Raw genomic sequence first — 27,073 nt, forward strand, 5'->3', positions numbered from 1 at the left:
TGAAAGAAAAGATGCATATATTATGTAGCATTTTTGTAGGATATTGAAGCTGCTAAAATTTATTCAGTGATCAATATAAATATTGTGTCATGCTCTTGTTTCAGTCATACGCTTCCCAAGTAGTTAGCCTGTTATGTTTTAGGCTCTCAGTCCCCATTTAGCCGTAGCCGCTGCGTGTGTGAGAGCTTTGTCTCGTGTACGCGTATGGGCACTGCTGTGTGCATAGCTGAGAGCTTGGTCTCGTGTATGTGTGCTGCATTTGGCATCACAGGTGCACCCAAGGCTTTCACGAGTTAAGGCGTGTTCTGCTTTAGAAGAGTAGTGACCTTAAGAGGACAAAAATGAGTAGTCGACATTGCGACGAAAAGATTGCATGATTGCGCGAAAGAGTTTGCTGCCCTCCGGCGAGTAGAGCGCGTGTTGTGCACAAGAGTTAGCTGTCGTCCAGTGAGTAGAGCGCGTGTTTGTGTGCAAGAGTTTCCAGCGAGTAGAGCGCATGTTTGTGCGCAAGAGTTTCCAGCAAGTAAAGTGCGTATTGCGCACATGCGGAAAACAAGCCGGAAAATAATTAGAAAAGTGACTTAGCTTGATTCGTGAACGATTGTCGATGAAGCTGTGGCGGTCATTGATGAAGTCGTGACAGTTGTGGATGAAGCCGACTAGTTAGAGTCAATTCCGACTAGCTGTCGGCCGTATGAAGTTCGTCTTGACTAATTTTCTAGTCGTGACGAGGAGTCGAAGTAGTCGTCGGCGAGCGTCATGACATAGTCAGAGTAGTCGTCGGCGAGTCACCCGTCGAGGTAGTCATCCTCGACTAGTAGGTAGCCGAGACGAGTAGTCGAAGTAGTCGTCGGCGAGCGTTGCGACGTAGTCGGAGTAGTCGCCGGTGAGTCGTTCGTTGGAGTAGTCATTGGCGAGGTGGCGGATCAATCTTGTCGATTGTTGATGAAGCCAACTAGTCAGAGTCGATTCCGACTAATTGTTGATCACATAGAACCTGCCCTTGACTAGTTTTCTAGTCAAGACGGGAGGTTGACGTTGTCGATGGCGGGTTGTCGAGCGCCCTCGTGAAGTAGTCGTCGGCGAGCGTCACGACGTAGTCGGAGTAGTCGTTGGTGAGTGCCGCAACGTAGTCGAAGAAGTCATCGACGAGCACCGCGACATAGTCGGAGAAGTCATCGGTGAGTCATTGGTACCCTGCCCTCCTTTATATACTCTAGGGGCAAGAGTATTAGTCGGATTACAAGGAGGCGTCTTAATAGGAATACACGGGACTAGTCCTAGTTGGATTACAGGGGAATCCTATTATGAGTCCGACTTCTTCCTTCGTTGTGGGTATTGGGGATCTATCCCCGACACCGGCCACCCGACCCTCGCTGCCGGCCGCCGATCCTCGCCGCCGTCCACCCCCGCCGACCGCCGGCCCATCCTCTCTGCCCCGCCGCATCCCACCACGCCGCCATGCCGATCTCGCCGCGCTGCCACCCAACCGTGCCGCCGGCTCCCATCCAGCAACACTAGCAAACCCGTCCCACGGGCCACACCCCTGTGCTAGCTCGGTCGAGGTCTAAAGGTGGCGCGAGGAGGTCCTGTCATGCGAGCTGCTTGGCGACCTGAGGAAGAAGACGGGGGAATAAGAGGATGACAGGTGGAACTATGATATGGGAGCAAGAATGACAATTCACCTTTAAACTCCTCTTTTGGAGAGCTGGGAATCCTCCTCACCCAAATATTTTTATGAGACCGCTCCAACTCCACCGAATTGCATAAGTTTTAAGTGGAACATCCGCCCATACCAAACACGGGTAACTTTTTCTTTCTTTCGCAACCCCGCCGTTCTCGCTGGCTCGGCGCTGCTCCGGATCTCCTGGCTCCCCCTTCCTCCATCCCCTCCCGAATCCTCCCCACCTCGGGACCTCTGCGCCTTCTCAATCTGTGTCGCCTTCCCATAGCGCCGCGACCGCGCAGCCGTCTCCCTGTCGTCGGTCCTTTTCTCCCCCTCATCACCCCGCCCCTGCTCCGCCATTTGTGCCCGAGCTCTATGTCCTTCACGCGCCACCGCGGCCGCTGACCCCACCGGCAGGTCGCTCGTCCAGGCGCGCGGGAGCACCGCTTCCGTCAAGCAGGCGGGCCAGCAGATCCATGAATCTCATTATCCGGTAGGGCGAGGTTCGTGCCTTTTACATGAACAGAGATTGTGGTGCTGTGCTTATTGAAGTGGGCCCTGAAAAATTGTAGCTAGCCCATGCGTTGGTGTGCATGTTTGAAACCGTTCTGTCAAAAATTCATGGAGGATGCGAGCTAGCTAGGATCAAGGGGTTTGCTGAATGGTTACTTTTTGCTATTTGAATCTAATTTTTGTTCGTTTTAGTTTGTAGAATGTAATACCATTAGTCTTAGTATTTGTCTACTGCTAGCAAAGCTTGCTCAATGAAATTGTGGTGAAGCCTTAAAGTTAAACACTGTTTCCCTATTATATGTGCTTCCAAGAATTAAGTTGCCTAGAATTTCAGTAAGAGTTAAGCTTTACGCCATTTGTTTGGGTGACTTGAATAGGCTTTGAAACTGCTACATAGAACAGTCTTTGTGGAAGAACCTATGTGAAAGTCTGTCAATGTGTATCCATATATGATATGGTATATTTGGTGCATTGATCTGATGCAATTTTTATAGTCAACTTTAAATTTAGAGATCATTTGTGCATTATAATATTTTTGTTGATTAATGATCTGGTGTTTTGTACATAAGGCTGCTTTACTAAGTCAACTTATTTGAAATTTTGAGTTTCAGTTGCAAGCGCGGGCAACTGAGGACCTACCCATGTATACATGTTAAGTCAACTTATTGGAAATTTTGAGTTTCAGTTGCAAGCGCGGGCAACTGAGGACCTACCCATGCATACATTTTATTTCATTTTACTTTGAAGGTAAAATTTGTGTTGTCTTTTGATATCAATTCAATCATGATCCCTTGGCTATTGACTTGGAGCCCTTTCTAAATTAATATTTAAAAAATAAAACACCACAAAATAGTTCTCCTAATCCCATTTTTTATTTACAAATAAAAAAGTGTCATCATTATTCCACATGAGTTTGTATTTGAGAACATTACCTTTCGTTAAAGCCACTAATTTGTCAGCACACAGCAATAATGGATATTTCCCAAGAACTTTTCGTGATATCTTTTGCCAGAATAAGCTCATTTTGAGTAAGGATGTTTTCCTATGGTCAAGGATATACTGTCTCGTTGAATGCTGAAGGATCATCGGTGGCCTTGATTGTGTATGTTCCCAGTTCCCACATCCAGTTCACCAACAAATATCGCTGCATAGAGCTAATGGTCAGAAGTGAATGATTGCAAGAGAGTCATTTTCTGTTCTTAGTAACTTTTAATAGTTGATCTAATTTTTTATTAACTACATCTGGTCCTAATACATTATAATTTCTTTCTTTTAAATAGAGTTTTTCTTTTAAGATTCAGTATTTTAGCCAAAAATAATCTAAAGATGAAAAGGAACTGAACACATTGTGTGATCCGGTTTATATATACACTGTGATAACTAATCTTTAATTTTAGAGGTAAAGAACTAAACAAAATTATTTGAAACAAATAACTTCCTAATGTATGATAGAAATTTACACAAAGAAACATTTTCAACGTTTTCTGTTTGTTGTTACATTTAGTTGACGTATTAGTGGTTGTAGTTCTGTAATGGCAACTAGTAAAACCCTGTAATCAACCCCAGTTAGAAACTTAGAATCAGCAAAAGAAAAAAAAATCAGGCACAGATTAGAAAATAACACCTCTCAAATAAAAAACTGGGCTTACAAATAATGGCTTTGATTACACAGATCATGAGCTGGGCCTTACAAATGAGATGGTTGTGGATAGAAAAAACCTCTTCAGATCAACCTTGGGCAGGGCTAAAATCCCAGTTCACCCTCAAACCAAAGCCATGTTCTGCATTTCAGTTACCACACAAGTTGGCAATGGAACTAATTCTCTCTTCTGGTCGGATAGATGGTTACATGGGTGTTCTCTGTCTGTTTTAGCTCCAGCAGTGGTCTCTTGTATCTCACAGAGGTGTATGTCTAGCAGGACAGTTGCACAAGCTCTTGATAACAGAACTTGGGTAAGGGACATACAAGGAAGCCTCTGTTTGGAAGGGCTGGTCCAATATCTTCAAATCTGGGATTTATTAGAGTATTTCACCTTGGTCCAGGACACTGATAAACATATATGGAGACATGAGAGGAATGGAGTTTTTTCCTCCAAATCCACTTACAGGGCCTTCTTCAATGGTGCCATAACCTTTGAACCTTGGCGCAGGCTCTGGAAATCTTGGGCTCCTCCTAAGTGCAAAATGTTTTTATGGCTGGCTATTTGGAACAAGTGCTGGACTGCAGACAGGTTAGCAAGGAGAGGACTCCCACACCCTGATCAGTGTGTTTTGTGTGATCAAGAGGAAGAGATGGTGTGGCACATTCTTACCAACTGTGTTTTTGCTCATCAATGGTGGTATAATCTGCTAGCTCCTCTTGGCCTAGAGAGTATAGTACCAAGAAGGAATGAAAAGAGCTTTGCTGATTGGTGGAGGAAATCATATAAAAAAGTAGGCAAAGCTCAAAGAAAAGGATTTAATAGCACGGTTATACTAGGAGCTTGGATGCTATGGAATCACCAGAAACAAGGGAGTTTTTGATGGGGCAGCCCCTTCTTTGCAAGCAGCACATCAGTTCTTAAAGAAAAGTCGAGGCTTTGGGGCCTTGCCGGTGCTAAAAAAAATTCAGGATTTATTTCAGGGTCAAGGGGATGGTCAAGGGAGAGTTTCTTGTTTAGGTCTGTGGGGGGTTGCAGCAGCCTTATTTCCTCCTTTGTGAGGAAATGAGACTGCTTTGTACGGGGATCTTTCCCCTTCTTTCTCTCTTAATATAAAGATATGCAGCTCTCCTGCGTGTTCGATAAAAAAAATAAATAAAAACTTAGAAGTTAAGAAGAATAAACTCACAAAGGACTTGTTCTCTGTCTTTGGAGAAGCATCAGGACTGCAGACCAACCTGAGCAAAAGCTGTGTGATCCCTATTCAGTGCGAAGGTGAGATTATCAATATCGTGAACAAAACTTTACAGTGCACGACCACATCATTTCCCTGCACATACATGGGGTTACCCATTTCCAACAATAAGCTAAGAAGATGTGATTTGATGGCTTGGATTGAGAAAGTTGCAGATAGGCTCCCTGGTTGGAAAGCCTCTCATGAACATGTCAGGGCGTGCGGTGCTGGCGCGTTTTGTACTCACTGCCATCCCCTTATATTTACTGGTCGCCATCAAAGTCCCTAAGTGGTTCATCAGAGCAATAGACAAAATCAGAAGGGGTTTTTTGTGGAAAGGAAGGAAGGAGGTAAATGGTGGCTGCTGTCTGGTGGCTTGGGAGAAGGTCATGAGGCCAATTGATCTTGGAGAGCTGGGAATTCACAACCTGGAAATCATGGGTTAGGCGCTTCAGATGCGATGGCTTTGGTTTGAAAAGACTAGGCCAGATAGGCCTTGGGCTGGGCTGGAGCTTCCGGTCCATTCTAACAACCTTGCCATGTTCGCCATCTCAGTAGTATCTTCTCTAGGGAATGGAGCAAACACTTTGTTTTGGTCTGGTCGCTGGCTCCATGGTTGTTCACTAGAAGACTTGGCACCTGAAGTTCACAAGAGCATCCCTCCGAGATTGAGAAAAACAAGAACGGTGGCCCAAGCCCTACTTGGTCATGCTTGGGTAGCAAACATTAGAGGAGCGCTTGGCCATGTTGGTCTAACAGAATATCTACAGCTTTGGGACGCATTAGCATCCATAGTGCTGAACCATGCTGATGATCTGCACCATTGGAAGTTTGAAGCCTCTGGAGAGTTCTCCACCAGATCGGCTTACAGGTCCTTCTTTGTTGGCTCCATCACCTTTGAACCACGGAAGCAAATTTGGAAATCTTGGGCACCTGGTAATTGCAGAATGTTCATTTGGTTGGGTATCCGAAACCGTTGTTGGACAGCAGACCGATTGGAAAACAGAGGGCTCCCTCACCCAGAGCAGTGCCCTCTTTGTGATCAAGAGGGTGAGACAGTTCAACATATTCTTACTTCTTGTGTTTTTGCTCGGCAATTCTGGTTTGAGATTCTGCAGCCACTGAATTTGTCCAGCCTGGTGCCTAGCCGAAGGATCAGGTCCTTTGCTGAATGGTGGTGAAAATCCCTGAGAAAAGTTCAGAAGCAGCATAAAAAGGGCTTTAACTCCCAGGTCATGCTTGGAGCTTGGATTATCTGTAAACACCGCAATGCTTGTGTTTTCGATGGCTCTGATCCAAACCTTCAGGGAGCTCTTCAGGCTTTCAGGGACGAATCCCACCTCTGGCAATTGGCTGGAACCAGAGGGTTATCAGCCCTGGATCTAAGAAGAATTGAGGTTTAGAGGTGGTAGTTTTTTATTTTTTGGTCAGGCCTTGCTATCTGTGTTTTTTTTTCAGTTAAGTTCTTTTTTTGAATCCTGCACACCTCACTATGGTCCAAGGTGATGTGGTGCATTGTATTTGGACCACTCTTTCCTCTTAATACAAAGATACGCAGCTCTCCTGCATGTTCGAGAAAAAAAAAAGAAGACATAAACTTTGATGTTCACCTTTGACATTGGTGGCAGCTCCATATACACAAAATTTCTCTTTGGATGGGAAAAGGGTGCACATTTGACAAAGGTAAGCACAATAGTAGCAAGCAAAGCAATTTGCAAAAATATGTGTGGGGAATGCTTGCTTCTTCCATTGCCCTTCCAATCACCATCTGATTTTGTAACATAGTCCTTCCTGTTTCAAGAGCATGCTCCATTGATGCTGGACCTGTACCAAATTCGGATGCTATGAAGCTCTGCGTCCAAAATTATTATTTGCACTGATCCATGCTAAGGCGCATGCTCTGTCAGGTATAGATCAATTTATTTTGTATAAACCATGTTCATATATTTGTTCGCATTTCTCTGTTTGTATGGCACAATGATGTCAGTAGTACTTCATCAGATTCTGTAGATATGTCATTAACCATATTACCAGTACAGTTGTAACTGAAGGTTCTGCATAAGAAAAAAAAAGAAATTTGTTTTTGAAGTCATTATTTGTCTGATTTTATTACATACAGTTGGAAATGTAGACTGGAAGGCGTTATGCGCTAATTATTTTGTTTCACCTCTCCAAAGATACAACAAACCAACCAACATGACTTCCATGTATCATATTTTTCATCAGAATACTATAGCAGCACTATGAGTTATGAAGAGGCAATTTGCTCTTTACTTGATGCTTAGAATGAGGTATTCCAAAGTAAATTTTTCAGAAAAAGTATGTTTTTTCCTTCTAATCACCTTAGGGCCCAGTTGAAATGCAATACTTCAGCAAGAGTTTCGAGGAAAATAGTTAAATGCAGTACACCAATTTGTCCTTTCAAGAAGCAAGTGATCAAAATCTTGGATACGTTTCATATAGCCAAATTTGCTTGTAAACTTGTATTAACTTTATGTCCAAGCTTGCAAAGCTCATTAGTGTAAACTTGTGCTAACTTAATTTTCTTCTACTTTTTTATGGAGAATTACATTTTTTGGTCAACTAACAGAACCCTTACATTTCCAGCTTTCTTGATTGCCTCCATAAGCTTGAGCTGCAGGAGGTTGTGCTCCTGGACAAGGTTGACACGATTGTGTCCACTTTGCCTCATGGTGATGACAAGGCTCGTGTGGTTGTCCCGCGACACCTCCATGAGCTGGGCTCCCTGTGCATTGAAGAACAGCAGCCTTTGGAGCTTGTCTAATATCAAGTCTGATCTCCGGTCACATCAGGATGTAGGCTGGGTGGTCCTGAACCAGGTTTGCCGTCATGACCTGTCTCCTGATGAAGCCCGTGCCGTCCACGACTAGAACTCTGCACTTCTCCATCTCTGCAAGATGTATTTCTGTGGCTCAGGGGGGAGGTAAATTCTGCTTCATTTTTCAGTGGTTGCAGGAGTCCAATTGCTGTGTTGCTGCATGATCACCGAGGCCTCATGTGGTCAGCACCTTTATTATTGGGGCATAGCAATGGCAGCACTGTGTTTCCATGCTATGACGTAACACGGTCGACTGAATGACCTTTCCATTTTCTTTGTCTAATGGCTGGGTTCATTTTCATGTGAGAATTGCATTTCTTTGTTATCTAGGTTGAAGCTATGTGTGCAATCAAGTTATCTGATCAAACATGATGCCATCATTCACATCTTATTGCAAGTCTAATAATAGGTATTGTACTTATTTGCTACTTGATTTACATCTTTTTGCAAATCAGTTGTACACCCTTTGCAAACAGTTGACTGAATCTTAGTGATTATGCTACCCGGAGACCATTATGCAGTATTATCAGTTAGAGGAAACAACAATTGTACTATAGCATATTGCGATTGGTCGGCCGTCGTCCTGAGGTGAGGTCAATACTATTCCAGCTCCCGAGCCATGTAACTTGTGTGACCCTTCAAATTAGGTTTCAACGGTGTACGTCATGAGTGATTTGTTTCTATATTTCCTGTTCAGCTATGAAATCTGCCCTAAGGCCCTAGTTCGACTGCATGCCCATATTGCAATTCCATCAGCAACTTCATTGTTACAACTTGTAGTGGTATGTGTCAGGGCATGATGCAGGACCAATATCCATAAGCAAGGTACATATTTGGACTTCTACGTTCAAAATGTAGGTTAAGTTTTGGAATGCAGGACAAGAACTACCCACCATATTGATTGTAAGTGTCTATATCCCATTCTGGAGAGCTTGATTACATGTTGGAGTATTATGTCATATTGCAGGATGTAACACTAACACCATATATTTCCAGCCATGGTGCCCATGGTTTTTGAATTTCTTATATGATCAGATAGGTCACAGAAAACTTTACAAATTACAGATATCTTTTCATATATTCATCCATGCGGGTGTACTCAACCTCCGGGTACAGAAGAGTAGCTTCTGCTCCGTCCTCCCCAATGTCAAAATTTGTCAGGCAACCTTCATAGAAAATATGATAAAGTGGCGGTGCTACATCATAGCTATAAGCTTATATCCAGCTTAGCCTTGTAAAGTGATATCTGGTACCCATCTTAAAGAAAAGGAACCAAACTAGGCTAGTATGTGTTTGGAGGGTTATTATGTGTTTAGACGACTCTATTTTGCAACTGGAATATAATACCCTTATACCTTAATTTCTCACTCAATAATCCTTAATTTGGTCATTTGATGTGATCCTTGTACCATTTTTTTATGTTACTGCAAATTAGATGCTTCATCCTTGATGATGACTTGAAACACACATATTTATTTCTTACCTTTCATTGAAGCCACTCATCAACCGGAATGTAAATTTTCTCGATGACATTTCCAGAGAGCTTTTCCCATTTCGCGATCAGCTCATTTTGAGTGAGGATGTTTTCTGGTGGTCTTAGGTAAATTGTCTTGTTCAAGGTGCGAGGGTCATCAAGGGATTTGATTGTATAAGTTGCCACATCATCTTCATCCACAAATATTACTGCACAGCATATTAGGACTATATATAGTTAGTGTTGGAGTATGTGTGTATTATGGCCCAATAAGGCCCATGTATGACTGCTATATAGCTACCCACTAGGGTTAGCCTAATAGATAAGATTTACCCTCTAGTATGGTATCAGCCTAGGTTAGGGTTTCTGGTACCTGGCCGCCGCCGCCGCCGCCGCCGGCCGTCGGCGCCATGGCCGGCGAACCCCTTCCCCCTCCTCTCTCCTCCTTCCCATCTCTTCCTTCCTCTTGGGCGCAAATCGCCTCGGGCCGGCCTCCGGCGGCTGCGGCACTGGCTGCCGTCGCCGGGCCCCCCGGCGCAGGCCCCGTCGCCGCCGCCGCCGCCGCTGACGGGGCTCTGGACGGCGCGGATCCCGCCGCCGCCGCCGCCGCCGCCGCTGCCGCCGCCGCTGCGGCTCGCCGCGCGGGCGCGGGCGGGCGTGCGGGTGGGGATCCCGCCGCCGCCGCCGCCGCCCTCCACCAGGCCACGGGCGGCTCTGCCCCTGGTTTTCTAGCGAGAACCCCTGCTTTTCCAGTGGGTGCCCCTGGAAAACCAGGGGGCGGCCCTGGTTTTCCAGGAGGCGGCTCTGCTCCTGCTGCCCCTGGAGTTCCAGTGGGCGCAGGGGGGGGCACGCTCGCCTCCCCTTCCCCGCACCGCCTCCTCTGCCACCTCTGCCCCTCCACGCAGCAGGACCTCCCGAGGTGACTCTCGCTGCGGCCCTCGTCGCCGCCCGGGCTGCTGCTGTCGAGGGTCAGGCACACCTGCGCGCAGCAGCCCTGACCTGGGAGCGCGAGCGTGATGCGGCCGACGTCTTGGCCCGTCAGATCGCCGAGGCGGAGCAGCTCCTCGCCCACCCGGTGTCCCACGACAGCACTGCCACCTCCTCGGGTTCCGGTGCTCCCCGTCCGCCTGTGGTAGCCTGGACCGACCCGGCCGATCCACTCGTCGCGCAGCTACACTACCAGGCCGGGGGCGTTCAGAACATCAAGAGCTTGGTCTCCGTCGTCCTCGACCCTGAGTCGACCTCCTACGCTCGTTGGCAGGACATGGTGCTGCTCATTCTCCGCTGCTACGCCCTTGACGACCATGTCCTCACCGACACCTTCCCTGCGGCCCGGACAGCTGCGTGGGTGCGCCTCGACAGCATCGTCATGTCGTGGATCTTGGGGACCATCTCCCTCGACCTCCACGACCTCGTCCGCGGCACCCCCGACACCACCGCCCGCCGGGCCTGGCTGGTGCTTGAGGGCCAGTTCCTGGGCAACGCCGAAGCCCGGGCCCTTCGTCTCGATGCGAGCTTCCGCACCTTCGTCCAGGGCGACCTCTCCGTTGGCGAGTTCTGCCGGAAGATGAAGACCATGGCGGACTCCCTCGGTGACCTTGGCTGGGCCGTGGAGGACCGGATCTTGGTTCTCAACATTCTTCGCGGCCTCAACGAGCGCTACGCCCACCTCCGCACCTGGATCACCTGGCAGCGGCCCTTCCCCACCTTCTTGCAGGTCCGTGATGACCTTGTCATGGAGGAGCTTACTCAGGGCATCCAGCTTGGGTCCCTTCCTGCACCGGGCTCCGTGTCTTCCTCGACCGCTCTTGCTGTGACTCCACCGCCACGACCCTTCGCTTCACCACCGTCGTTCCTTCTTGGTCCTCCTCCTCCTGGGCCGAGCTGGGGTGGGGGGGGGGGTCGTGGCGGCCGCCGTCGCCGCGGTGGGGGGCGTGGTGGGGGGCGCGGTGGGGGCACACCGGCGGGCACACCGACGCCTCCACGGGGCTCTCCCTGGCCGTCCTTTGCCAACCCATGGTCAGGGCGCATCTCTATGTGGCCCTTCCAGGTCACCGGAGGCGAGCCTCGTCCACCGACCGCCATGCTCGCTGGCGCTGTCCCGGCTGCTCCGTTTACGTCGCCGTGGGCTCCACCTCCCGAGGCTTCGCCTGGGCCTGTCGGGTGGGACCCGACAGCTTTGGTACGCTCTTTCGACACCATGGCCCTGACTCCTCCAGTCGGTCAGGACTGGATCGCCGACTCGGGTGCCACTTTCCATACTACACCCGACCCTAGTATACTCTCTTCCGTTCACCCTCCTTCTTCGTCCCACCCTTCGTCCATCATGGTCGCAAATGGCTCTTGTCTTCCTGTCACCTCCGTGGGTACCGCTCACACTCCCGGTTCTTTTCGGGTTTCTGATGTTCTTGTTGCTCCCTCCATGGTTCACAACCTTCTTTCTATTCGCCGTTTTACCACTGACAATTCCTGTTCTGTTGAATTTGACTCCTCTGGTCTTACTGTGAAGGATTTGGCTACCCGGCGACCTCTTCTCCGATGTGACAGCACCGGGCCCCTTTACTCCCTCCGGTTTCCTGCGTCCACTTCTTCCGCTTCGCCCTCCGCTTCTTCAGCTGCTTTTGCCACCACAACTTCTTCCACTACATGGCACCGGCGTCTTGGTCATCCTGGCCGTGATGTCCTGACACAGCTTAGTCGTAGTTCCGACATACCATGTACTAGGGCACATGATGAGCACATGTGTCAGGCGTGCCAACTGGGCCGTCATGTTCGCCTTCCTTTTCCTACCTCCTCTTCACATGCGACCCATGTGTTTGATCTTGTACATTGCGACCTATGAACATCGCCTGTTCTGAGCATTTCTGGCTATAAGTACTATCTTGTTGTGGTTGATGATTTCTCTCATTATTCTTGGACTTTTCCCTTGCGTGCCAAGTCTGATGCTTTCCCCACGCTTCTCCACTTCTTCGCTTGGGTGTCCACTCAGTTCGGCCTCACCATCAAGGCCGTCCAATGTGACAACGACCGCGAGTTTGATAACACCACCTCCCGTGCCTTCTTCCTCTCTCACGGCGTGCACCTCCGCATGTCATGTCCCTATACCTCCTCCCAGAACGGTAAGGCTGAACGCATGATTCGTACCACGAACGACACCATGCGCTCTCTTCTGTTCCAGTCTTCTCTCCCTGCCCTCTTCTGGGCTGAGAGTCTTCACACCTCCACCTATCTCCTTAACCGACTACCTTCCGTTGCCTGCCCCGCTCCCACTCCACACCACGCTCTTTTTGGTACCCCCCTGCTACGATCACCTTCGGGTCTTCGGGTGTGCATGTTATCCTAACACCACTGCCACCGCTCCTCATAAGCTGGCTCCCCGTTCGACTCAGTGCGTCTTCCTCGGGTACTCCCCGGATCACAAGGGGTACCGTTGCTTTGACCTCTCCTCTCGGCGGGTCCTCATCTCTCGCCACGTGGTGTTTGACGAGTCCGTCTTCCCTTACTCCACCACTTCCCCACCTCCGTCCACCTCCGACCCTGATCTCTCCTTCCTGTTTCCTACTGACCCGGTGGACCAGCCACCGCTGCCGTTGTGTCCTGCAGGTACTGCTCCGCCGTGGTTTTCACCGGGCTCAGCGTCCACCGGTGCTGTCCCTGACCCTGCGCCCAGTGCGGGTCCGACGGCGCCAGCCTCGGGTGCTGCCTCTACCCCTTCGCCCTGCGCGGGCCCGGAGGTACCGCCCGCAGCACCTGCTGTCCGGTTCGCGCAGCCCGTGCGCGTCTACCAGCGCCGGGCGCGGCCGGCTCCCCTGGACCAGCAGCCGGCCACGCCAACGTCGTCACCGCCTCGGTCATCGCCGGTGGACTCTTCTCCGCCGGCGACACCTACACCACCACCACCTCCGCCGGCCCCGACTGCCCGTGTCGCGCCGTCGGTGTACCATCCGCCTCTCCTACACCGGCACCCGCGTCACGTTCACCCCATGGTGACGCGACTTGCGGCTGGTACCCTGCAGCCTCGGGCTCTTTCAGCGATGCCCGGCGCGCCGCAGGTTTCTCCTGTACCCTCCTCCGTCCGCGGTGCCCTGTCAGACCCTCACTGGCGCCGCGCGATGGAAGAGGAGTATGCGGCGCTCCTCGCCAACCAGACTTGGGATCTGGTGCCCCGTCCGCCTGGCTCCAACGTCGTCACCGGCAAGTGGATCTGGACACACAAGCGGCGGGCTGATGGTACCCTCGAGCGGTACAAGGCTCGCTGGGTTCTCCAGGGTTTCACTCAGCGCCTTGGTGTCGACTACGACGAGACGTTCAGTCCGGTGGTCAAGCCAGCTACCGTCCGGACTGTTCTCTCACTGGCTCTCTCCCGCTCCTGGCCCGTGCATCAGCTCGACGTCAAGAACGCCTTCCTGCACGGCACTCTGACTGAGACTGTTTACTGCAGCCAGCCAGCGGGTTTTGTTGACTCTTCTCGGCCTGATATGGTCTGCCGGCTCAACAAGTCACTTTATGGCCTCAAGCAAGCCCCTCGAGCTTGGTATTCGCGGTTTGCTGCCTACCTACTGACGCTGGGTTTTGTGGAGGCCAAGTCCGATACTTCACTGTTTATCTATCACCATGGTGCTGAGACTGCTTACCTGCTGCTCTATGTTGATGACATTGTCCTCACTGCCTCAAGTCCGTCCCTCCTACGGCGGATCATCACCTCACTTCAGCAGGAGTTTGCTATGAAGGATCTGGGAGTGCTCCATCACTTTCTTGGGGTCACCGTCGAGCCTCGTCCGGCTGGCCTCTTTCTTCACCAGCGGCAGTATACTCTTGATATCCTGGAGCGAGCTGGGATGACTGACTGCAAGCCCTGCTCCACTCCAGTTGACACTCAGGCCAAGTTGTCAGAGGCCGACGGCACTCCTGTGACAGATGCTACTGCGTACCGGAGTCTGGCTGGGGCCCTTCAGTACCTCACTTTCACTAGACCGGATATCACTTATGCGGTTCAGCAGATTTGCCTCCACATGCATGATCCCAGGGAGCCCCATCTCACTGCTCTCAAGCGCCTACTCCGTTACCTCCGGGGCTCTGTGGACTACGGCCTCCTCCTTCACAGGTCTCCCTCCACTAAGCTCGTTGTCTACACCGACGTTGACTGGGCCGGGTGTCCGGACACTCGGCGCTCTACCTCCGGCTACGCCGTCTTTTTGGGCGGCAACCTGGTGTCCTGGTCGTCCAAGCGTCAGCCGGTGGTCTCCCGCTCCAGTGCCGAGGCGGAGTACCGCGCTGTCGCTAACGGCGTGGCCGAGGCATCATGGCTTCGGCAGCTCCTTGCCGAGCTCCACACCCCTTCTTCCCGGAGCACTCTTGTCTACCGCGACAACGTCAGTGCGGTGTACCTCTCCACCAACCCTGTTCAGCACCAACGGACCAAGCATGTGGAGATTGACCTTCACTTCATCCGGGATCGGGTCGCCGATGTTCGGGTCCTCCACGTCCCGACCACCTCTCAGTTTGCTGACATCTTCACCAAGGGCCTCCCGTCACCTGCCTTCACCGAGTTTCGCTCCAGCCTCAACATCACATGTGGCTAGTTGCGTCTGTGGGGGGGCTTGTGTGTGTGTCCTTCTTTTCATGTCCAGTCTGCAACTCCGCTGCGTCGGTAGTTCAGACTGCGGGGGAGTGTTGGAGTATGTGTGTATTATGGCCCAATAAGGCCCATGTATGACTGCTATATAGCTACCCACTAGGGTTAGCCCAATAGATAAGATTTACCCTCTAGTAGTTAGAAGTGGGCAACTAAAAAACATATCGTTGTGTCGAAACTACTCCCTCCATCCCAAATTAATCAATACCAGATTCATAAGAAACTACTCCATCCGTCCCAAATTGTAGGTTGTTTTAATACTTCTAAATTCATAGCTTTTGCTATTCGTCTAGATATATACTATATCTATGTATACAGTAAAAAGGCAAAATAGCCAAAATCATCCCCGAACTTTGCACAAGGGGTCAAGTTCGTTCTTGAACTTTCAAATGGGTCAATATAGTCCCTCAACTTTTTTCTGTCTAACCCATTCTTGTGCTGATGTGGCGCTACATGGTGGCATGAGACAAATGTGAAATGTCTATTCTACACTTAGCTCTTGCATAATGTCATGTGGAACCTACATATCAGGATTTTTCTTTTTTCTTTTACTCCTCGCATCTCTGGCTCCTCTGGCTGTGGCGCGGGGGTGTCAACGGTCGGGACAACGGTAGTGGCTAGCGGAGCAGCTCGGAGAGGTCAGCCATCAGGGCCACCGAGAGGAAGATGAGAAGCATAAGAAGCTCCTGGTACCAAAGGTACAACGGACATTGCACTTTCGTCTCATGCCACTATGTAGTGCAACATCAGTGTAGGGACGTGTTTGACAAAAAATGAAAGCTATATTGACCCTTTTGAAAGTTCAAGGATGAACTTAACCCATTGTGGAAAGTTTAGGGACAATCTTAGCTATTTTGCCTAGTAAAAATTATAAATTTAGAAATACTAAAATGACCTAGGGACGTAATTTGGAATTGAAGAAGTATATTGGTTTACCTTTGACATTGCCATCTCCATATACACGAACCTTGTCCTTGGGAGGCAGAAGAGTACCCATTTGAGCGAGGTTTGGACAAAAGTATGCGGCAAAGCAATTGGCAAAAATGTAGGTGTGGGGAATTTTGGCCGCTTCTATTGCCCTCCGTAGCTCCATCTTCTCTTCGAATATAACCCTTCCTGGTTCAAGAGCATGCCCCATTCTCGATGGGTCCATGCCGAATTCCGACGGTATGAAACGCTGCATCCACAATTTCACTATGCTTATTGTTCACTGCCTGCAGGTCACCAATTTCCTCTGTTTCTATGACGTTAGGAGTCAAAAAAAGGAGAGGTGGTGGTGAATAACCTTGATGTTCCCGTCCTCCTTGATCGCCTCGATGAGCTTGTGCTGCAGCAGGACGGTCTGGCTGCGGTGGTGTGTCCCGGACAAGGCCGACACGACCACGTCCACCTGCCTCACGGCGGCGACGAGCCTGGCGCGGTCGTCGAGCGACGCCTCCACGAGGCGCGCGCCCTGGGCCTTGAAGGACAGCAGCGCCTGGACCTTGTCGACGTCGAGGCTGATCTCCGGCCGCATCAGGACGAACGTCGGGTAGCCCAGCGCTAGGCTCGCCGCGACGATCCGCCTGCCGACGAAGCCCGTGCCGCCCACGACTAGAACCTTGCTCTTCTCCATCGCCGGAAGGAGCCTTCGTTCTTGGTTCCGCGATTGTTTGATTTGGCTTCGGTTTTCTGCGGATTGCAACGCAGCAGGCTAAACGTCCATTTGTGTTCAATTTTTGGCACTTTGGCAGGCCTGACGTGGACAGCAAAGATATTTGTTTCATAGAAAAAAAAGTGTTCGGCTTATTGCTTCATTTCATGAGCAAGTGGCTTTTGCACTTTTTTCCCTGCGAGTTGCATAAATTGCACTTCTTTCGTGTGATGTGGTAGATCAAACTTCCTTTTCCATCTTTTTGCAAGGGACCACGCTATCGCGCGCGAGCGGTGTGTGCGACCGCTCTTCTGGACGCTACAGTAAGCAAACACGATGTAATCATGGTAGAGGCACTACAGGAAGACTTGCATGCAGGGATATCGCTATATACGTGAAATCATCACTGATGTCAGCGAGTTAAATTGGTTGCATTCTCTTCAAATGAGCATTATTCTTCCATCAAACATCTATTTTTAAATTCGTTTGCACCATCGTATTTCTTGTGACATGGTCTACAAAATAAGATCCATATTCAATATGTTTTGAAACTATTTTTGTGCAACTGTCAACTTATATTGTATTCATGCAGTAACTTATATTCAAACAGTATAACACCTTACAATGTATGTTTAGAACTAGCAAGTTATCTTGTTTGTTTAGTAGAAATTTGTATAAAGATATGTTGTACCTTATGTTTTGCAGTGTAAAAACTTATATGTTTAATAGCATCACTACTTTTGCAGAAGAATTTGCCTCAACTAATTAGTATGTGTTTATATCTAGAAAAGGTATGTCGCTTTCTATGTTATTGCAACTTATGCAGAGACAATGGAACAACTTAATACAGGAAAAATATATCAATATATGTAAAGGCAAATGTGAGAATTTATGTAGATACATAAGATAAGTGACAATACCAGGTAAAAATATTTTTGTAGCAATTTATGTACATAATTTGTCACTTAATATAGAACTAGCTACCACACATTCCACATAAGTTGCTAGTACATAAAAATTATTTCGGAAATATATGTATTATGGATATAGTTTTATAGATCTTATCGGAAATGGATAATTGAGAGAAAAGATATGATGTTTAAAATGAAAACAAAAGAAATAAACACATGGGCACGGCAGTCCAGCATGCGCGCATAAGGTCGCTTGTTCGGTCACCAGCGTGACTCCGCGCGATTTAACTTTTTTCCTTTGGCAAGTGGCCAGGTCCATTTTCTTGTTATGAACTGTATTTCTTTTTTCATATCTTGAGGTGGAAGCTATTTATGCGATGCGACCAAAACGCGTGATCAAACATATTTTTTTTAAACCCATGATAAAACATATGGTATGGGATGAGTTAAGCAGTCAGGGAGGCAGAGGCACTGGAGTTGCGTTGACGATAGGAGAAAAGGTGTGGGCATTAAATCCTATAACACATCAAAGATTTTGCTACCTTGACCACCTTAAGAGATCATATGAGAGTTTCATCCCACTAAATCCACTAGACTTAGTTATCTATCATAATGAAACTTGCAAGAGTTTCAAGCCCATAAAACACACAATGAATATTATGTCATTGCGGTGTGCTACAATGAAGAATCACGATTTCAATAGTATTACCGGACTAATCAGGCGACCGGCGACCTTTCCCTTTTTTCGGAACCACGGGAAAATCCAAAATCAGTCAGGAAAATGGTGAGAAGCATCCGTCATTTCCTGTTTCTCCCGACCGCTTCTAATTTCGTCGGGCAAAAATGCGAAATCGGTAAGGAAACGGTGAAAGGCGCCCAAGATCAGGTACGTAAACAATATTTTCACCATTTCTACTCGAGGATTCGTTTTTATCACGGAATCTTCCCGATTATCAGTAAGACTATAGCACCAAACCCGAGTCAATGCTACCGTATGCAATACCGTACCTTACCACTTGGTCTGCTTTTTAGGCGCCATTTCTCTACTAAGCTTAGTGCTCAACTGTTGGACGAGGCAGGCACCTGGCTGTGCACCCACTAGTGATCCCTGGCGAGGTGGCCGGGGCTGGGGCTAAGTGGCTGATTGGTTAACTGAATTTGGCAAGATCATGCTCACGGGATGCAAAACTGTCTTGATTGGGGTTGGGCCAGGCCCACGGCATGCAAAACGCTTGCCCAGCCTGCATCCGGGGATAAAAAAAATCGATCGTTTCCCCATAGCTAGGTTCTGTGGATGGATAGCGCGTGCACCTGGTAGGCAAAGAAGCTACCAAAAAGCTATCGGCACAGGTAACCAAACAATAGCTCTAGTGAGCTAGGCTGGTTGAAGCTAGGCAACCAATCAATGATATCTTGCATGAGCTAAGCCAGGCCCGTGAGGGATAGGCTCTGGGATACAAGCCAAGGCTGAGCACATCTACAAACCAATCATATCCTAAATTTCCGCGGCGCTGTTACTGCTGCGCTACTGCTGGGCGGTGGCTTGCATGCCGACCTGTGCATGAGTCATGCGGCCCATCACTCCATGGTGGCCCAGAAATTCAAACATGAAGCAGGTTTGGCCCTTTCTTTCATTTATTTTCTTCTCCATTTTCCTTTTTTTCTTTTGTAGTTTCTGTAGTATTGTTTTTCTAAGTATTTTGTGACAATCAAAATGAAATATTTACTGTTCAATTGTTCTATGGATGTATGCCAAAACATAAAAAGTTCATGTACTATGTATGGAATATCTACTGTTCAATTGTTCTAGAGAAGACTTGGGAATGAAGGGAGGTGTAAGAGGCCAAAAGGAAGGGCTAGGCCAATCGACCTAGGACATTCCTGTGCCCTCTCTACTTCCCATGTGAGCCACGGCCTCTTCAGACTATAAATACCCCCATTCTCTATAGCCATGAGCATCATTCAACACATTCATCACCATGCAAAAAGAGAATTAGAGGAGCCCGAGGGACACCATTCATGAGAGCCGAGGATTGTGCAGTTGTCTAGTGGATTAGCTTAGGCTAAACCCTTACCGATGTGGTAACCCCGTGAGAAAGATCCATGTTGGAGTTCTGGAGCCAGGATCAATCGATCAAGGTAGGATACCAGTGGAGATCTAGTGATGAACAATCATTCATGGTGAAGTAATAGATGTGTTCTGATTCTTTAGCAATAGAAGTGCCTCCTTTCATGATTTCATGTTTATCGGGTTTGCTTGTTTTCAATCTATAATCAATCATAGATTTTCTGGGCTGTTTATGGGTCATGGTGACTAGATTTGCATGTCTGATCTACCAATGAGTATGACATGTTCTTTATGTCTGTGCCCTTAAACTGTCTACGACAATAAGGGGATCGTGACAGGGTCTGCTTTTGTGTACGGTAGGGATTTTCGGTAGTCTTACTGGAGGTGTAGATTTAAAGAGGAGGCTATGAATGAGAATCACATCTGTCTTGCTTTACTATCTTGCTCAGAATTACAGCATATGCATAGTCTAGGTTGCTCTAGATTGGTTACCTCTTGCTCATATCTGCTATCTTTCAGTATATGCTAGATTAGATCTCAATCATTTATAAACTTAAATCATGTTGACAATGCTAGTTGAAATAGTTATTGCATTATAAGTTCCACAAATTGATAAATCTTTGGGGAATAATCTGAGGGTAGAGCTACAACTGATTCGTGCGCTTGCGGTTCAAACTGGTGTGCTAATTGCCACCAACAATCGTTAGATCATCTTATGCTTGTTACTTTTACCAGCTACCTGTGGTGTTTATGCTATTTATAGCTGCTCTAATCATGCATTTGAAGTTGTTGCAGTATGCTAAAGTCAAAGGGAGTCCCGAATACAATTAACGCACATTCATGCTTTAAAAGTGCTAAGTTGGCATCTAAGGCAATTAGCACATGTTTAGAGAGTGATTAGTGCTATATTAGTCTTACAAAGTGAGAAAGAAAGATGTTGTTTCCTTGTACATTTTTCTTCAAGTGAATTGATGGTCATTACACTTCAATTCTAACAGTCAAATTCTATGAAATAAAGGAGCATGCACCAAATATATGTATATTTTTATTTAAATAATGAAGTTTCACGAGTTTTGGTCCATATTTGACATAGGGAATAGGAGGACTAGACCTGGACTAATTGTAGGGACCTCTTTCAAGAAATTCCACTGATTACCTGGATCAGTAGCTTATACAATTCTCATCACAGTTTTGCATCAAAATAATAAAAGACGTATAATATTAATGAAAATGGTTTTCATTCTTACGTAACGGTGCGTAGAACCAGAATTTCTAACCTGTATAATGAAAGTAAGGTTGAGTACACTTATGGTTGGTACTCAGCAAATCCCAACATTTACTAAATAATTACATGCAATTTGTGAGGTGGACAAGGAGTAGAGGTTGAAGGTTAAATCCTATACCTAAAGCATCTCACATATGCAAGGTGGATTATAAGGTGAGGGTTTTGAAAAAACTCTTTTGCAAATCCATTATTTTATATAATAAGAGTGGTGGTCCTGGATGGGGAAAACCTACCTCCCCTACCTGTCCCCAAGTTTTATTCTGGAATCCATTCCAACAACTTTCCTACATCATTTCCAAAAGCTATTCCCTTTTCCAAGATTTTCCAAAAGTTTAATCATGGGGGCTTTGACTTAGTAAGCTCATGACCGTGAGCTTCGGCTATTCGAATAGGTTATACTCTGCGTAGAGGTGTACACTTTTCCCATACGTTGGGCTAGCTCATACCTTTGCACTAGGCGGTACTATTGATGAGAACATCACCTGCTCGGATATAACCACATTGGCAACTTTTAATTCAAAGGTGAAATGATTTTTTATCATGATTGTATTTGATACATTTGATGAATTCATGCTGCACCATGATGTGTGTTTATTGTCATTTTTAGAAACACATACGTGGATCAAAAAGAGTGTTAAACACACATGGAAGGCATGGAGGACCAAAGAAGTTGATTGGGTCCAAGTCCAAGTATTCCCAACGTCCTCCACCAAGCCACCACGTCACTTTTGGCCCAAGGAAAGGAAGAGATCAAATCCAACATGTTTTAGGGCTGGATTCGGACTGCAGCACTGCACCAACTTGCGACGGCCGCCATGACTTCATCTGGACTCCATTTTGGATGTTCAAGTACTTCATAGAATCCTTATGAAGTATATTTTCATATGGATCTAGACTCATGCCCATATCTATTCTGAGGCGGCCGCAATAATCAAATTACTACTAAGAGCTTTTTTCTGTCCAAGGTGTTGCATCATCTTATTTCGGCCCTATGGGCCGTGTATCAAGTTGGGTCCATTAGGGACACATCCTAGGGTTATGGGTGACCCCCACCATATCCTGGTCGTCCTCTACCCTATCATATACCACCATAGCTGCCACAAATAGATTGGGTTCTATTTGTTGAAAGTTTGGCCATTGCTACTTCCTTGTACACGCGTGTGTCGACTAGACCATCCGTTCTACTCGATTCAGAATCCCAACTTTGTGATTTCAGATTTATTTTTATCTTCATATTTGCAATTGAGTTGCTTGTTTCTTGATTGCTTGCAGGAATTACCCTAGTGGTTTGGTTGAATGTGCTCCAGAAGATCACGACGATCATTGGAGGTGGTGTATCGGTTGCTAGCATCCTTGGATGGTTGTAGTTAGGATGCAAACATCATCTCCATCCCCAAATAAAGTTATCCCCCTTCTCTCATCAAAAGATCAGGATTCAACCTCACGAGTTCACATCAGTTGGTATTAGAGTAAGTTTGATCGGTGAGAGACTTCCAGTTCTTTGGTGTTTTTAATCTCCTACAGTAAAAAAAAACCAAAAAATTAGTAGATTAGTTTTCCTTAATCCTAAAGACTCTTTGAGTCTTTTACTAGTGCTGCTTAGTTAGGGCTTGTTGAGTCTTCGGTTGCATCGGTTGTGTTGAGTTACTAGTCTTAGTGTCTAGTATTTTAGAGTTTTGAGTTCTTGTCACGTTTTGGTCGCTCCACTGTTGCCGCTGCTGTTTGTTGATTTCATATCTATTAAGATTCTAATTTGGTTCATTTTTTCGTGAGCTAGTTGTTGCTGCTGCAATTGTGTAAAAAAAAGAAAAAAAGAAGGAAAAAAAGGAAAGGAAAAGAAAAAATAGAAACAATGAAAAAAAATAGGGTTGTTCCTTTTGTTCCTCTTTTATTTTGATGGTGCTTTGTGACTTTCTCTGTGTCCAGGCTCGCGTCTCTAGTACGGTCTAGCCTAGGACCAGCACAATACCGCCATTGAACAATTACTCAGCTTGCTTTTCTGACTAACGTGGTGCTAGTATTTTTCCTTGCTTCAGCCCACCTAGAACTCCACATATTCGACAACAGCTTGACAGATTTTTGTTGTTGTAGCACTGATACACTTCACTCCAAGGTTGCAGACTTGTTGGTTGCCATCACCTCCTGTTTGCCTTGGTAAGAACTTGTAAGGGCTTGTTTTAAACAAGTTGAGTTTGAGAGAATAACAACTGACACATCCTAGTAGTTGACAGGTGGATACATATTATTTTTGTATTTCTTATTTTCTACTAATCATGGCAGGTGATATGGAGATTTTTGAGCAGTTGAAACTAGACTCTCATATTCAGGATGTCATTCAACACTTGTTGTTATATGATGGTAAGTTTGATCCTAAAGCTTACATTGATTGGGAGCTAAAAGTAGATAATGAATTTGATGAGCATGACCTGTATGAGAAACAAAAGGTTTATATTGCCTCTAATATTTTGACTGAATATGCTTTGCTAGATTGGAAAAATATTTGTAGGCACAACAAAGTTCTAGAATCTTGGGAAGACTTCAAATTTATTTTTAGAGATGCATTCATTCCTGTATATATGCTGATTATTTGCTTGCAAAATTAGACAACTTGAAGCAAGGTAGTAGGACTGTGAAAGAATACCATCACGTCTTTAAGATTTGTGCCATGTTTGGTGGTTTAGACAAGTGCAAGAAAGAAATAATGAGTAGGTTTTTGAGAGGGCTCAATTCTAAAATTCAAACCATGTTGATTTCTAAAACTTATAACCACCTCTCTATCTTATTTTTGTTTGCTCAAAAAGCTGAAAACTAGATTTTATTATCTAAGAATACTTGCAAGAATAATGTGACCCATGGTAATGTTTTTTCCTCCACTACACATCCTAATCAAGAGCACAAGATAGTGGAATTTGCTGCTGATTTGCATATGTTGCAATGTGATTTGCTTGCTGTACCTTGTGACAACGAAGAGTCGTGTGATATGTCTTCTCTGATTTCATCACCACAAGTAGAGATAGAGCACTCTCTTGTTCCTCTTGTTGTCCATGACATTTTGCAGGAGGATGGGAACAATTCCATTGAGTGCATTGAGCAAATTGAGCAACTATAGCCGTTGCTAAATTGCGAAAAGAATGATTGTGCAGCACCTACCATGTCAGAGGAGAGCGAGCAAAGAAACACATTCGATGCTGAAAATACTCCTTGTGAGTATGGTTATAATACTCTACAGTTGCCCACTACTGATGCTAGCCTCGCACGGGTTTTAGTGCAACTTCCTGCTGAGTATGCGTTGCCACGAACAAAACACTTTTCTCATAATGACAAGGAGTTATTTAAAAATGTTTCTTGTATACCACAAACATGACTTAAGCATGAACATGTTAAATCTGTTTGAAAGATGTACATGTCGTTTCTACACATGTTCATTGCCTTTCTAGCAAGAAGGAAGAGCTGAAACTGCTATCCTATTTTAACACATTAGGTTATATTGAATTTGAAATTCTTTGTAATCTAAATTATCTAAAAGAGAAACTTAAATTCAATTATGGTTTGCCAAGTTTTAATCACTGTTCGCTTCATGCAATTGGCAAATATAACAGCAAAGGAGAATATTTGGTGCATAAAGTTTATATTTGCTCTAATCTGAAATATCCTTTTGGACTACAATACCATCATCAAATAGCGGGCTGCAACAACACAAATAATATCCTGCAAAGTTTTCCAAGTTTTTCCCTTATGCAACTGGGTCAGCCCAAAGAAGGGGAGCATTACTGGTTGTAGTCGTGCAGCATAGCCGTCGCTCCATGTTCCAACATCAAAGCAAGCACCTTTGAATGTCGTTGGAGCAAGTCGAGGATGACTTGCAGCTAAGAAGGGGAGAATGTTAAGGACATCACTTGCTCATATATAACCACATTGGAAACTTTTAATTCAAAGGTGAAACAATTCTTTGTCATGATTGTATTTGATACATTTGATGAATTGATGCTGCACCATGATGTGTGTTCATTGTCATTTTTAGAAATACATATGTGGAGCAAAAAGAGTGAAGCACACATGGAAGGCATGGAGGACCAAAAAAGTTGATTAAGGGCCAAGTCCAAGTATTCCCAATTTCCTCTACATGGCCACCACGTCACTTTTGGCGCAAGGAAAGGAAGAGATCAAATCCAACATGTTTTGGGGCTGGATTCGGACTGCAGCACTGCGCCAACTTGCAACAGCCACCACGACTTCATCTTGACTCTGTTTTGGACATTCAAGTACTTCATGGAATCCTTATGAAGTACATTTTTATATGGATCTAGACTCATATCTATATATATTATGAGGCGGTCGCAATGATCAAATTACTACCAAGAGATTTTTCTGTCCAAGGTGTTGGGTCGCCTTATTTTGGCCCAATGGGTCGTGTATCAAGTTGGATCCATTAGGGATGCATCCTAGGGTTGTGGGACAACCCAACCACATCCTGGTTGTACTCTACCCTCTCATATACCACCATAGCCACCACAAACAGATTGGATTTTATTTTGTTGAGAGTGTAGCCATTGCTACTTCATTGTAGACGTGTGTGTCGACTAGACCATCTGTTCTACTTGATTCAGAATCCCATCTTTGTGATTTTAGATTTGCTTTTATCTCCATATTTGCAATTGAGTTGCTTGTTCTTCTTGTTCTTACTTGTTTCTTGATTGCTTGCAAGAATTACCCTAGTGGTTTGGTTGAAGGTGCTCCACAAGATCACGATGACCATTGGAGGTGGTGTATCGGTTGCTAAGGTGCAGGATCCTTGGATGGTTGTAGTCAGGCCGTGATCGTTATCTCCATCCCCAAATTGAGTTATCCCCCTTGTATCATCGAAAGATTGGGATTCAACCCCACGGGTTGACATCAACTGTCCTACGAGATCCATACCCGCCGACATCTATCTCTAGCATCATTCCCTAGGTCCATCCACGGATACACTAGGGTCTAAACAGGGACCACTAATTGTCGCCTTACGGACCTCATCCTGGGAAAATGCATGCATACCAAATAATATATATATCAAATAGGGCCTCTAGCCCTCTCAACAGTAAACCCGTGCCGACCATACCTGGTCTAAGGGAAGGTTCTACTCCAGCATATCCGTTTTCCCACCTTGGCCCCTTGGGATGGACTAATAGGTTTAGCTAGCAGGCTTTCAATCAAGGCCTCAAATAAATAGGCACTCCCAAAGGTTGCACTTATAGGTTTCATAAGAAAGAATTGCCCAATGAACTAGTCCTTATGGGACCGAAGTAAGCTCTAGGGCAGAATGACCCTCCATTGAGGTTGTCCCCTTACTCCCAAGTCCAAATACACTCTTGGGTTCCATTACTATCATTTTATCCTTTTACGCATGCTTTCCAAGAGAAACCTTCTAAATCTTCCATGTCTGATAAACAGGGCGTGACTCAACTTCCCTAGAATGTCTAATACGGGGTGAGTTGATGGGGAAAGTAGTTTTCCTAGGGTGGTTTGGCATGTGGCATTTGTCGGTGTTTAGATTCGGCAACCTATCGAGGAGGTACCCAAGGTAGTGTTTTGTGCGTGGGGCTTGTCGAAGACCAGGAACTATGTTTTGTGCGTGGGGCAACCTACACGATTTAGACAGGTTCGGGCCGCTTATATGGCGTAATACCCTACGTCCAGTGTGTTGGTTGGATTGTATTGATTGATGATTGTCTGGAGGGGGTCCCTGCCTCGCCTTATATTACCGGGGGTAGGGTTACAGGTCGGTTGTTGTACAAGAGTACTAGTTGGATTTGACTAGAGAGTCCTACTTTAATTTCTACGAGTAGTTTCCTAATCCTCGACTAGTCCTTATCCTCCATGTAGACCACGTCGTCCTGCACCGTAGTCTCCATGTCTAATACATCTTGGTGTATAGCCCTGTATTGTAGGACTGCCCAAGCCTCCCGGTGGGCCCATAGATGTATGGCCGACAAGCCTCCAAGTACTTTTAGTCAAATGCAGTAGTCCCGAGTACTTTTGTAGACGTTGCCGACTAGTTTGTGGTTCTCCTTTTGAGTACTCCATCAGATTGAATTTTCGAAAGTGCTCGAGTACTGCCATGCGGTTAGAAGGTGCTCAAGCCTCATTTAACTTAAGCCTTGAATCTTGGATCTTCAATCTTCAATCTTATATGGAA

General features: G+C 46.4%; 1 protein-coding gene and 1 long non-coding RNA gene across 3 annotated transcripts; one reads left to right on the forward strand and one right to left on the reverse strand.

The window, feature by feature from the left end:
• Window positions 1-1,734: 1,734 nt before the first annotated feature.
• On the forward strand, window positions 1,735-25,560 carry LOC140222387 (uncharacterized). 2 transcript variants are annotated; one of them, XR_011897841.1, is made up of 6 exons: window positions 1,735-6,736; window positions 6,855-6,960; window positions 7,661-8,480; window positions 8,590-8,795; window positions 22,171-23,052; window positions 23,179-25,560. It is a non-coding gene; the product is annotated as an uncharacterized lncRNA (long non-coding RNA). The 2 variants fall into 2 exon arrangements; XR_011897842.1 differs by having other exon boundaries at window positions 8,686-8,795.
• Window positions 8,778-16,616, reverse strand: LOC117849214 (isoflavone reductase homolog). Its single transcript, XM_072292836.1, is given in 4 exon segments — window positions 8,778-9,088; window positions 9,318-9,575; window positions 15,938-16,178; window positions 16,287-16,616. Coding segments are annotated over 4 exon segments (966 nt in total). The 3' UTR covers window positions 8,778-8,951.
• Window positions 25,561-27,073: the final 1,513 nt, after the last annotated feature.

This window comes from Setaria viridis, chromosome 3 (genome assembly GCF_005286985.2).
Source record: "Setaria viridis chromosome 3, Setaria_viridis_v4.0, whole genome shotgun sequence".
NCBI lineage: Eukaryota > Viridiplantae > Streptophyta > Magnoliopsida > Poales > Poaceae > Setaria > Setaria viridis.